At 41.2% G+C, this 13,272-nt stretch overlaps 1 protein-coding gene and 1 long non-coding RNA gene across 2 annotated transcripts; one reads left to right on the plus strand and one right to left on the minus strand.

Moving 5' to 3' along the window:
• Positions 1 to 5,013: 5,013 nt before the first annotated feature.
• LOC138601216 (uncharacterized) lies at positions 5,014 to 6,169 on the minus strand. Its single transcript, XR_011308785.1, has 3 exons — positions 5,696 to 6,169; positions 5,512 to 5,598; positions 5,014 to 5,429 (listed from the first exon to the last, which is right to left on the minus strand). It is a non-coding gene; the product is annotated as an uncharacterized lncRNA (long non-coding RNA).
• A 134-nt stretch (positions 6,170 to 6,303) lies between these two features.
• LOC138601176 (myelin-oligodendrocyte glycoprotein-like) lies at positions 6,304 to 12,990 on the plus strand. Its single transcript, XM_069672753.1, has 4 exons — positions 6,304 to 6,317; positions 7,725 to 7,780; positions 7,914 to 8,273; positions 12,878 to 12,990. Exons 1-4 carry the CDS (start codon positions 6,304 to 6,306, stop codon positions 12,988 to 12,990), a joined length of 543 nt encoding a protein of 180 aa, XP_069528854.1.
• Positions 12,991 to 13,272: the final 282 nt, after the last annotated feature.

Genomic DNA, 13,272 nt, shown 5'->3' on the forward strand with positions numbered 1-13,272 from the left:
CATCTGTAATAAAAGTTAGCAGGGAAATAACTGATCATGACAAGAGGTATTTTTTTAGATTAAATTTAATAGAAATGAATCTGTTTTTGCCACTTTTGATTTTTAGACAACTAATTTTTTCTCAGATGTTGACTCAGAAAACAAATCAAATCTTCAGTTATTCACTGCATTTTATATATTTTACGACAAGTTATGATCAATATTTCGTTCTAAACGATCTCAGCTTGTCAGATACCAACTCATTGTACCGACGTTGTTTATAGTCTGTTTCAAGGCGCCCTGTAAAGTCTGTATTAAGGTCCGCTTCTTCCTCTCTGCGATATGAAACTCCGGTGATGTTGTGAAGTTTCACATAAGTCCGATCTGCTGCAGCGTCCAATCACTAACTGATCTGTAATAAGGGGGCGTGTCGGCCAGTAAAAGACTTCCGTAGAGGCTGCTCTCGTGTATCCTTGCTTATCGCTCCTCGGAACTCCCTCCTCTCTCCTCGCTCCTCGCTCCTCCGAGCAGCGATAAGAGCTTTGAGACAGTCCTCAATATGGCGGCTCCGGAACTACTTCCGGTTTGGGCAAGGAGCGAGGAGCGAGGAGCTATCAAATAAGAGACTTGGGAAGCAGCCATTGTCTCTATAACATTAACTTTGTGGCTGGCAAACTGCTCACAGGGAGGCACAGAGGAGCGTGTAGGACTACAGCTCTGCCTCCTGGTCTCAACTCTGGGTTGTCAGGTTTTACGACTAACAAACGTACCCATATTACGAGACAAAAGAGCTGCACCATCCAAAGTGGGATGAATGCAGTCTCTTCCGATCAGACCAGGCTTTCCGCAGCATGTCTGCCAGTTACCTATGAAGCCCACATCGTTTGCTGGGCACCACCTCGACAGCCAGGGATTGAATGATGACATGCGGCTACACATGTCATCACTGGTCAGATTAGGCAGGGGTCCAGAGAAAACTACAGAGTATAAAGTATAAATATACAAAATAAAATGTAAACTTAAAATCACATCGATTTGTTTCAGGCGACCAGAAACGTCCATTAAAGTGCAAAAAGTGTTTAAAGCATCAAAGAAAATGTTTCAGCATTCAATTATTGACATGAGGTGTCCAAATGAGAGGCAGTGAGACGTGAGATTCCATGAAAGAATTCACAGTTGCACCTTAGCCTGTCAAGTGGTGAAGTCTGTGTTTAAACAAAAAGAAAAGTAAATAATGAAAAAGGGTCAGTTCTATGTTTCAACAACAAATATGTTCTCATCAACATGTGAATTAACATTAGCCTGACAAATCAACTTAAGCTCTAAACACAGGTAAATACAAGATATCAATATATCAATAATATACTAAATAAAGTCACATTGAGCTGAACAAATAAATGGCATCATCAAACTAATAGTCCTTAGCTCATAACTCACCTTTGAAGCACTTGACAGGCAAAGGAGAACACATGTCTGGTTGGTTGAAGAGCAAACTGAACAACGTGCTCTCTCCCCATTTATAGGAGTCTTGATTGTGAGGAGATGAAATTCAGCTGTGTATAATTAAGTCCAGCCAGCACAGGTGTGCATGTTGCTCCTCCCAGAACATAGAGGAATCATGGCAGACATGAAAGGTTCCAACAATGACAGAAACATGTTCGAGAAAAATGGATTTGATGGAGGAGGCGGGCTTAATGACCTATACTGCAGCCAGTCAGCAGGGGGCGATAGAGAGGGTTTGGGAGCTGTCATGTCGGCCATCTTTTTATACAGTCTATGGTCAGGACAAGTGGAGCCAGGGATCTACCAATCAAAAGACAACCTGCTGCAACTCTTGCTCTGAGCCACGGCCTTGAACGCCAAGCTGATCACGTGACTCCTGTAACTTCTGTTTGACAGTCGGAGGTTGAATGAATACAAGGTAAAGAGCAGACAGCACAGCAGCAGCTCCTCCTGTCAGTGCAAAAAATAGACGAGACGCCGAAACGATCGTTGCAGGGCGCGAGCCGGCCGCAGAGGTGCGCGCCGCAGCGTCTGGTGTGACACAATTGGTTTACATGGGCGCCGAAAGGAAACTGGCTCCGCTTCTTGGCGCTTCGTGGCTATTCACGGCGCTTTGGCATCCGGTGTGTTGTGGGAATTTTCCAGGGATCATCAAGGGGGCAACTTGTCTAAATTTTAATTTATATGGGGGGGGCAATTTATTTTATGACGTTGACTTGGTGAACCCCGGTTTCCCCTGGTTTCCCCTGGAGAGCAGAGAAGGATCATCTTATCTTGCTGATGAAGGCCATGTGGCTGAGTGAAGTACCAGAACTTTCGCACTTCTCTCCATGCTGCATGTAAAATGTAAGTAAAGAGACTTGATTCATAACATTGAGTTTGCTTGTTCTTCACAAATTATCTTCAGGAGGAGAATTGCCCTCACAGATTACACGAGTCGGTTAAGCTAATGAAAGAACAGAACGTACAATATATACACATCAAATCTTGAATCAACACTTATTGAGATGGTGCAGAGGCCAACTTCTCACCATCCCCTCTGTAAAAAACATGGACTTTGAGTTTTCCAACTGGACCTGAATGCACCTCTCTTCTCCTTTTGCTGTAACTGTGACAGGAAGTGCGCAGTGATAGAGAGAGAGCGGCATGAAGCCCCTCCTAAACTGTCCTCAACTGCAACATGTCGAATGATGACAGATAGTTGCTCTTTATGGCTTAAATCAGGGGTGCAATCCAAAATTATTGAAAAGTATTTGATCTGTCGAATTTCTTTGACCATTGCCTCCACTATCTTTCCACCAATGCGATCAATTGAAGACACCCCACACATAAAAGAGCATTTTATGGGGTTCCTTGAGGCAGAGGAGTCCACAGGAGAAAGCCTTTCAACCCTCATTCTCAAGAGACTTGAAGAGCTCAGCATCCCATTTGAAGACTGTAGAGGGCAGTCTTATGATAATGGAGCAAATATGAAAGGGAAGAAGAAAGGAGTCCAGGCCAGGCTTCTTGAAAAAAACCCAAGGGCTCTATTTGTGCCATGTGGAGCACACACAGTGAATCTGGTGGTAGCTGATGCAGCAAAAAGCTCTGCAGATGCCACTTGCTACTTTGGCTACCTGCAGAAGCTGTTCACACTTTTTTCTGCCTCCACTCAGCGATGGTCCATTTTAAAAAAACATGTGACCACAACCCTGAAATCCTGGTCAGATACAAGATGGGAGAGTCGAATCAACAGTGTAGAGGCTGTGAGATACCAGGCTGCAGGAGTCAGAGATGCACTTATAGAGGTTGCTTCAGCTCAAGTGTGTGCCAAGGAGATGTGTGGCAAGATGAATGTAGAAGACATTTGGTGTTCTTGTCAACTTCCCTGACCTGCCCAATGAGGAACTAAGAAGACATTGTGAAACACTGAGCAACACCCTAAGCTGTAATGGACAGTCAGACCTGGACTGGAAGGAACTGGCACAGGAGTTGCAGAGTTTCCCAGACATGGAAAAAGGAAAAATGACAACGTTTGAACTTCTCAGCTTCCTACAGGAGAAGAAACTGAAGGAAGTTTACCCTAACATGTGGGTGGCCCTGAGGATTGCTGTCACCATTCCTGTGACAGTGGCTGCTGCAGAGAGGAGCTTCTCCAAATTGAAGCTAATCAAAACCTACCTGAGATCCACCATGGCTCAAGAGCGGTTAAATGGACTTGCACTGATAAGCATCAACCGTGAAGTGTCTAGGCAGGTGTCATTTGATGATACCATAGATGCTTTTGCTGCAAGGAAGTCCAGACGTCGCCGGAGAGTAATCTCGCCTAGGGCACTAAATTAGGTAGAGCCGGCCCTGTGTACACTCACAGTGTTTGTCCCTGTGTAGAAACACTTGAATTGTTTTGAATCAGGTTGGATTTTATATCTGGTCAGAAGTAAACGCACAATATCTAGTTTGTAAAGAAAAGTTAGAGTGACATGCAGAGGCTCAGAAACAGATCACATGGACAGAAAGCAGATCCATGTGAGGATTTTCAAGTGAAAAATCCCACTTGGTGTAATTAATACAATATTACACCAGTCCTCACGCTCCTTCAGAAGTTTGCTCAACCTACATGGGGAATACCTGACCTAAAGTAACCCTTTGGCATTGCGAGGAGTCGTAACAAACCGTGTGTAATATTTGGTCAGTAGCACCACTAGTGGTTAAACAGATTAAGTTTTTAATGCTGCAGTTTTCAGCAAAACGGAACAGATCATCTCTGACAGGCGTAGCAGAATTTGCCCCTCCAAGGTCCGTCAGTTGTTTCTAAATGCCAACCTGCAGTAGGCCTGCAGACCAGGCTTTTGAGTTTCTGTCTTTGAACAAGCTGGGGAACAATAGTCTGTATGGCGGGGGGAAGAAAGAGGAAAGAAGGGGAAGAAGGGGGAAGGAAGAAAAAGAGGGAAAAGAGAGGAAAAAGAGAGAAAAAGAGAGAAAAGGAGAGAAAATGAGGACTCTTAATGGCTCTTCTGCATGTGAAAAGCCCCTCCAGCTCATAATTTTTTATAATAATTCCAGAAATCACCCAAATGTTGAATATTTGTGGTTTCTGTAAATAGGAATTATGGATCCAAAGGTCGCAGGTTCAATCCCTGCCTGGATCAACACAAATTTCACCCAAAGTGCTTTGGATTGTTTAGATTAAAAAAGTGAAATAAGTTAAATGAGTTATATGAGTTATATGACATAAGAAAACACTTATTAGTATTCAGATTTAGTGAAATCAATACTATTTGTCATTCTGTATTTTATTATGCATTCATGATGTGCAGGAAAGTGATAGTGTGATTTTCATTTCACCTCAGTTTTTAGTTTTATTGTTTTATAGTTTTATTGACATTAATTCAAAGAACTGTATAAGTTATAAGACATTATTCCGAACTAATGAATTGAAAATATTAGCTTTTATTGTCTCTTTTCCATCTAAGTAATTTTATAGTCACAATATTATGGTACTGTATTGTGTTATCATCTGCATGGTGGGGCAAAAAGCAAAACCTTGTTTGACTCCTGGTTTTACACTGAGATTTAAATAAGTCAAATGAAAGAATTGTTGTAGAAACAAACCACATATTTATTATAAATAGAAAACACAGTGAAAACAAAGACGTCCCACCCCCCAAACCCTCTCTTTCACGCACCCCATCTCCACACACACGCACACAACATTATAGAACGACAATTAATTGAACACAACAAAATAAATAAGAAAAATTATGCCAAAAATTATTAATCAAATGACTCCAGTAGTGCAAAGAACACAATAGTGAATAAATACAATACCAAAAAAAAAGAATAAAATACAAATGTCTGCCCTTTTCCACTAAATGTCTTCCAGCCACTGCTCCAGTGGCATCCCTGCGTGGGTCTGACAGTAGATGGTCTGTGGCCGCTTTCTTCGGTGGCTACACTTTCTTGGGAGGCTAAAGAGAAGCAGAAACATTAGTATAAAGAATACAACATCAACAATCTGCACATGACAATTTGATATTAGTTTACAAATACCTTCTTAGTATTGAAACCACAGTCACATGTCTGTGGGCCCTTGAACAGAGTTGCCTGCCCCCTCAGCTGCATTGGGCATTCCTCAATCTGTAATATTTCATGACAACAAATAAGCAAGTGTCTTTTTAAAAACATTTAGCTTCATCATTTATAACTGTATGCTAATTGCTTTATACAACTCTACCTTCTGATAGAGGTCATGCCACTTCTTCTGGCGGGGAGCAGGCCTGTTTCTTGCATCGGACGGCCAAACACCTGCGGCAGCAAACCTCCGCAGGCGTCACATCCATTCATCATCACCCATAGTCCTGTGTTTTTGTTGTGTTGAAGCCATCTGTGGCCAAAGAGGAGAAAAAATGTACACTATCAAATCCCACCATCTTAACACATAATGCTACCATCATAAGGTAAGATAAGACAGAACAAAGTCAATGTTAATATAGTATAGATATGTGGAATTAACTTATTCACAACTACTAATAAAACATAGCGATTAAGCATGGAATATAGGGCAAAAATACATAAACGAAGGGTACAACAGGTAAAAGTAAGGGTCAGTAAGGGTCATGTTGTGTGTAATAATTCAAGTTTCATTAGAAGTATATATAAGTTATAAGGTCATACTGTAAACAAAACACTGTTACTGTGAAATTGTTATTTAGCCTACCACACAGCAAAACTCCCCATTCTTTTTTAGTAACTGACCCCTCCCTCCACGAGATGTTAATAAATAATCAATAAGCTCATGAAATAGGGCAATGTTATATTCTGTATATAAAAAACTTAGCCGAAATGGCCTCAACAACGTTAGTATCGAGGTGATACGACAACGACGTGCGGAGATACAGGATGCATGACGATGTAACACGACAAAATACAATACAAACATAACTTACACGTCTCTAACTCTGACAACAATAATCATTGTAGTGAATGAAGACATCGACCGTGTTAACCAAGACGACTGTCGGTCTTTTTTTTTTTTATACCGACAACTGGATTTGGCTCAAAGACGCTAACCACAATGGCGCGAACGATCAATATAATAATATATGGATGACAATAGTTGTATTGATGCCATTTACCTTGAGATTGAGAGCTGAAATTCCGCTTCGAGTTTGAGTTTGCCATCGCATCCGGTACCCCGCAGCACGACCGCGCTTGGGAGTGCACGCACACAGCTGTGACGTCACCATGGAAAATGAGACTTTGGGGGGGCTTTTCTGGTCTTTAGAAACCTTTTTGACGGTTTTAAAGTCCATGACTTAAAAATATGGAATACAAAGATTAGCAATTAACAGTGGTTACAGCTGGAGGTGTCCCGAGAACAGTTTTACAGGCTTCTCTTTTACTATTGCGGTCTATGGGAAAAATGCTTTCTGGGCCCCATGGGATTTTTTGTTGCAATACCACGAGTGGCCATTGGGAAAAATCGGCGTGTCTGCTGAGAGGCGGCGCCATATCCAGGTCTTATTATAGATCCATGCTTTCAGTCCTAGTAGGACTGAAAATGGCCAAAGATAGCAGTTCTTGCTAACAAGTCTGCTGCTTATCTTGCACACACATTCCTCTTCGCTCGTGGTGTGATTCACGGACCCATGAAAACACATAAGGTATGTTCTCCGGTTGTTTTATTAGAACTATTATTATGATCTAAAATATTTGACGATCAGTAAGAGCCTACTGAACAACGACAGGTTTTTGTTAGTTAAATGGAGTGAACAGGTTTATTTACACATTGATTCTAATTCCTTCATCTGTTAATAGATGTAACGTGTTTATGTCCATAAAACACAAAGTGTTTGTATTTATTATTATCATTGTTATTGTATTTTATTATCTGTCCTCCAATGGGGGATCAATCAAGTGAATCTTTTTCTTTACATTGCTGTGTTAATAACTAGTATTGTTTCGTCGTGGGTTTATGCACTTTGCGCACTAGGACACCATTTGTGCTACAATCTAACTCGATCCGGGCATCATGACGATAACACAGTTTCCTTAAACACTGATCATTGTAGACATGTAAAGTAAATACAGCCTGTTTATACAGACTGTAGAATAGTTTCAGTCACTTTGAGAACTATTAAAATGATGCAGTAAAATGGCTCTGCTGTAACACCTGTCCATTTGCACCTCAGACTGTAGCTGTTTGTTGTCCCACATGAGAGGACTGACCTTTGACCTCAGTTGTGTTCACCTCTGTCTCACAGGGAGAAGATGATGTGCAGGATCCTGCTGCTGCTGAAGCTGACCTGCTGTGTCTGTGGTTAGTTTACACCTTCACTTTATTCTCCACAAAGAGCAGAGACACTTTCAGACTCACTGAAACACTTCAACACTTCATTATTAAACATGTTTAAAGGCTCACATGTTAAAGTCGTCCCTCTCTGTCTCCTCAGCAGGAACATTTGAAGTGAACGTGACTCAGACGTCCTATCAGGCCGAGGAGAACGGTGACATCACACTGGAGTGGAGGTTCACCACCAAACCTGGCAGCTCCCTCCGCTCTCTTTTTATCTCCTGTCACATGATCAATGGTCACAGAGTCTCAGTCCTGTTTCGTCTACATGGAGGTGATGAGGTCCCAGTGAAGGATGGAGAGTTTGTAGGACGAGTCCAGTGTGACAAAGACGTCCTCACAGAGGGACGAATCAGACTCAACGTGTCCTCACTCAGGACTGATGACTCGGGCATCTACACCTGTGAAGTGATGACAGACTATGGTGGGAGCTCTGGAAGGTGCCGTCTCAATGTAACTGGTAAGTTGATGTCATGAACACATTAGTATATTAAAACCAGGGTCTAAGGAACAGCTGTGTGTAGACCTAAACACAACATACTGGAGTTCAGCATGTTAGCATGTTAGCATGTTAGCATTTGATAATTAGCCCCGACTTGGTTCCTAACAGACTGGAACAGGATCATGAATCATCAGACATGCTTAGTTGAATAAGAATGACCCCGAACACAAAAGTCTTCCTCTTCAAACTGCCTCGTTTGTCCAAGCAACAGAGAAAAACCCCAAAATATTTTATTAAGGATGACAGAGAAGAAGAAAGGCAGGCAGGCAGCAAAGAGAGGCGGAGAGAGAGGGAGAGACAGAGAGAGAGAGAGCACGAGAGAGGGAGAGGAAGTCAGAGGCGGAGAGAGAGTGAGAGAGAGTGAGAGAGAAAGAGACAGAGAGAGAGCACGAGAGAGGGAGAGGGAAGGAGAGAGACTGACTCTGCCCGAGACCAGTTCTGTTGTTACAACATGAAACATTTAATGTGATAGAAATAGAAGTTATCATGTGGTAACATGAAGCGTTTCACGTTCTAACAACATCAATTGTTCACCAATATTTTGCCCCTGAAGTCCCAAAGGGTCATATTCTTTAACTTGTTATGTTGTGCAAATACAGCCGTGTTAATGATTCCACTTGACATCATGTGTCCAGTGATTTGCTCATTTCATTGTGTGAACACTGTTTATGTGTTGGCGTCAGCGTGACACTGGGACTGGCATGTTGTGTGTACCATGAGCGCCCTCTGCTGGAGCCCTGCAGGTGTTGATGTGTAACAAGCTCTGCTAGAAGACATTCAGATGAGTTGGTTTCTCCATGTGCTGTGTTTGACACAATCTCCACATTCGATATCAGACACATGATGATGTTGATGGTCTGTAGCTTGTGATCGTAGCCTCATCATGAACCTCCGTGCTGTCGCTCACTTACCCACAGTTAGCTGCATTATTTACTTCTGTGTTTCAGCATCTGTTGGAGCTTCTTGCTACAAAGGTGGCTGTTGTGGTGGCAATTTTCTGATGATGAGACCATTAAAGTTCTTAGGGAAACAAAGTTGTCTTTTGATGTCATTTAATTTAAGAATATTAAAAGATGAGTAAAAGCAATTAACAGCTCGAGCTGGGTCAGACCAGTACTACACAGAACGCAGCTGTCTGACTGACTGACACAGACTCAAGGTTCACCGAGTATGTTATACATTACAGAAAGAACTCCCTCTCACAGAGACAAAGTAATGTGTTATTGTTATGACTTTAGCTGAAGCGCCTGACTATCTAGAGTTTACCCCTTGCCCTGGAGCTCTCAGCCCAGACAAGGCCACCAACTATCTCTCTAAGACAGATGATGTAGATGTACCCCAACTCCCGACACTTTAAAGACAAACAACATAGCCTATTTATATGCACATTAAAGGCATCAAGTTTAACCCTGCACAAATAATCAAGATCTTCAAAATATTCAACAGATCACAACAATGCGCTGAGCGCTGTGATCAAACCGCAGAGTAAAAAGGGCTTTTGTCACTGAGACGTGATGACTGTTGGCTGTGGGGCTTTACTCACTTGAACCTCTCACAGATCACTCTGTACATGTGATGTGTTGTTACTGTGACCTTTGACAAGAGCTCCACATTGTTTGTGTTGTTTACTGTTTGAATATTTTACGTTGTTTATTTGTTTTTAAGCTCATTAAGTCAAATTCAGTGAAACTAATTTCTGGTTTAAATTCAGGTTTATTTAAACTTGTATTCTCATTCCTTCATCTGCAGGCAGTTACACATTCGTATGCGACGTGTTTATGTCCAGAAAACCACAAACCAGTTTTATGCTGAAAAATGAGTCACTTCATACGGTGACATGAAAGTACAACAGAGAACCTTCTCATGACTGATGGGTAACCACAGAAAAGCTGTCTCGAAACAAGACGTCCTTTTAGTTTTACTTCATGTCGTTCCTTGTTTTTTTCTGCTGACATCCTCAGCTGACCCTGTGTTAAAGTTCATTTGTACATTTGTTCCCCCCATGGGGATTATACACTGTAATAAGTCGATGACGAGACCAATAAAGTTCTTAGGGAAACAAAGTTGTCTTTTGATGTCATTTAATTGAAGAATATTAAAAGATGATTAAAAGCAATTAACAACTCAAGCTGGGTCAGACCTGGGGTCAGTTTCAGAAAGCGGGTTTAGTGAAAACCCCGGGTTTGTTAACCCTGAAATGAGGGAAACCTGGGTTTTACCGTTTCAGAAAGAGAGGTCACTTTAACTCTGAGTTGGTTACTATGGTAACTGAGTCTGTGAACCTAACCTGGTCACGAAGCAGGTTTTCTTCAGGAAACTCAGAGTTTCGCACCGTCTCCTCCCTCTAGCATATAAAACCCTCGTTCGACTTCCTCATTCATTCAGCCCGTCTCACGTGTGTGTTTGAGCGGTTACAAATAAAATAAAAAAACGTTGCGTCTCTGTGCTGCTCTGACCGCTTTGCAAAAGTCTTTTATAATTATGATCAAAAAAAATCAAAAGACAAAACTGTGTCAAAGTCATCATTTTTACATTTTCCACCACCACTCCCAAGAGCACTCAAATAAGACGCCGTAAGTTATTGGATTTTTTATTTTTTTAAACTAATACAATTCAGTTTAATCAACATGAATTATAATGTTTGTGAAGTCAGCATCATGTTAGGGGTCAGGGTTAACAAACTCAGAGTTTCCTATCTCAGAGAAGATCAACTCAGAGTTCAGGGTTAGACTCAGAGTTGGTTGATTCTGCTTTGTGAAACGGACCCCAGTACTACACAGAACGCAGCTGTCTGACTGACTGACACAGACTCAAGGTTCACAGAGTATGTTATACATTACAGAATGAACTCCCTCTCTCAGAGACAAAGTAAGGTGTTATTGTTATGACTTTAGCTGAAGCGCCTGACTATCTAGAGTTTACCCCTTGCCCTGGAGCTCTCAGCCCAGACAAGGCCACCAACTATCTCTCTAAAACAGAAGGAGCAATAAATCATGCACAAGACCCTGGAGAGGAGCACACAATACATATCCTTAAAATTAACCTTAGCTGATTATACCATGATTATTAACTCTAAACTCTCTAAATTTTAACACATGATCAAACAGGTTAACATAAAAATTTCCTTCACATCTCTATCAGGACTTTTTCTTACATTTTCTCCATGAATGACGCCACAGTTGTGACCTGACTCTAACATGTGAACTTGTTTGTGGTTTTAATGTGCAGATTGAAGGTGTGATTGTAGGAGAATGAAGGGAGCAGCAACAGATGACTGGTGTTTGTCAAACAGCTCTTTTTTGTTCATGTGTTTTTGTGGTGACATCCTCAGCTGACCCTGTGTTAAAGCTTCATGTGTTTTTATATATTTGACCTGTCAATGTTTTTATCTGATAATGAATCACTCACTGAACGTGTTTATTCCACTGAAATAAGTTTTTATTCGGAAGCATGATTAGGAACATAAATGTATAAGTCCAACAAAAAGTTACATTTATGTTGTAAACACAAAACAATTACAGTTTCACCAGAAAATAGTCTGATGATGTTCAAGCGGCTGCTAATCCGGTCTCTGCAAGTGTTGTGAGTGAACAGTAATCTAGTATAGCTGAACAAACAAATCAGAATGGGGGTTTACTCCAAAGTAGATTTACACATACAAGGAATTTGTTTTGGTGATTTTGGTGCAGAACAATTAACACAGAACTAGAATAAAAAGAAAATAAAACAAGACAAAGAAAGACAATGGGAAAAAAACTGGTTTAAATGTATTTTGTCAAATGTAATTTGGAAAGATGCAATGAAAGAAGCAAGAGCATCATTTTATTTTAATTTAATTTTATCTAATCCCTCTAACCCCAGCATTTTGTTTAAAATTTTAAGACTCTGTGAGCAGCCCCTCCCCCTGTAATTTTAAAGATGCCTCACATGAGCCATGTGAGAGATTTTTAAAATTCATTACAAATAAAATCAACGACATTAGGCAACAGATTATCCCCCCCTTACCATGTTTTACAACCCCACAAACATTAATTAATAACTATTTTAGCAATTTTACCCTATTTCAATGCCAATTTCATCAGAAATGTTATCTCGTATGAATCCAACCACCTGCAGCCTTGACGCCTTCCCCTCTGAATTTCTCAAAGAAGTTATGGACACGGTTGGGCCCTGTATTTATTGATTATCAATAGCTCGCTTTTAAATGGTCACTTTCCCTCTGTTTTTAAACATGCTAACATTCCAACAACACATTAAGAAAGTCGTTCAGTCCTGTTTCATTCAATTAAGATCCATTTCCAAACAAAAAGTCATTCACGCACTAATCTTAAATCTCTCTCACGCCTCCAACTGGTCCAGAATGCAGCAGCTAGGCTTCTTGCTGGTTTTAACAGACAACATCACATTTCTCCTATCCTTGCCTCCCTTCACTGGCTCCCTGTCCGTTTTAGAATTGATTTTAAGATTTAAGATTTTAAGATCACTTTTAGAGCTTGTTTGGGCCTTGCCCCGATTTACATTTTAGAAATGCTGACCCCTCATGAGCCATCTGGCGCCCTTAGATCCTCAGATGGGGGCCTTCTGGTCGTTCCAAAGTCGAGGCTCAAATCTAAAGGTGACCGTGCTTTTGCCATCAGAGCCCCTCGGCTTTGGAACGCCCTGCCTGAGGAGATAAGGCGTGCAGAGTCGGTGACTTCTTTTAAATCACTTCTTAAAACTCATTTTTACAGACTTTTATGTGATGTTTACCTTTTTAAATGTGCGGCAGTGACAGCGAGTGGAAGAGAATTGGAACAATATCTGTCCAATGATATGACCGTTATCAAATCCATTGAATATTTAGGTTGCCAGACAACGCCACTCTGGGAGTTTCACCCAGAGAATTATTTATTTTACCCACACTTAGGACACAGTTTTGTATACTCAAGAGGCCAGAGACGTGGTTCCAGTAATTACA

Source organism: Semicossyphus pulcher, unplaced genomic scaffold (genome assembly GCF_022749685.1).
Source record: "Semicossyphus pulcher isolate SPU_LCO1_2020_fin unplaced genomic scaffold, fSemPul1.0.p SCAF_21, whole genome shotgun sequence".
Taxonomy (NCBI): Eukaryota; Metazoa; Chordata; class Actinopteri; order Labriformes; family Labridae; genus Semicossyphus; species Semicossyphus pulcher.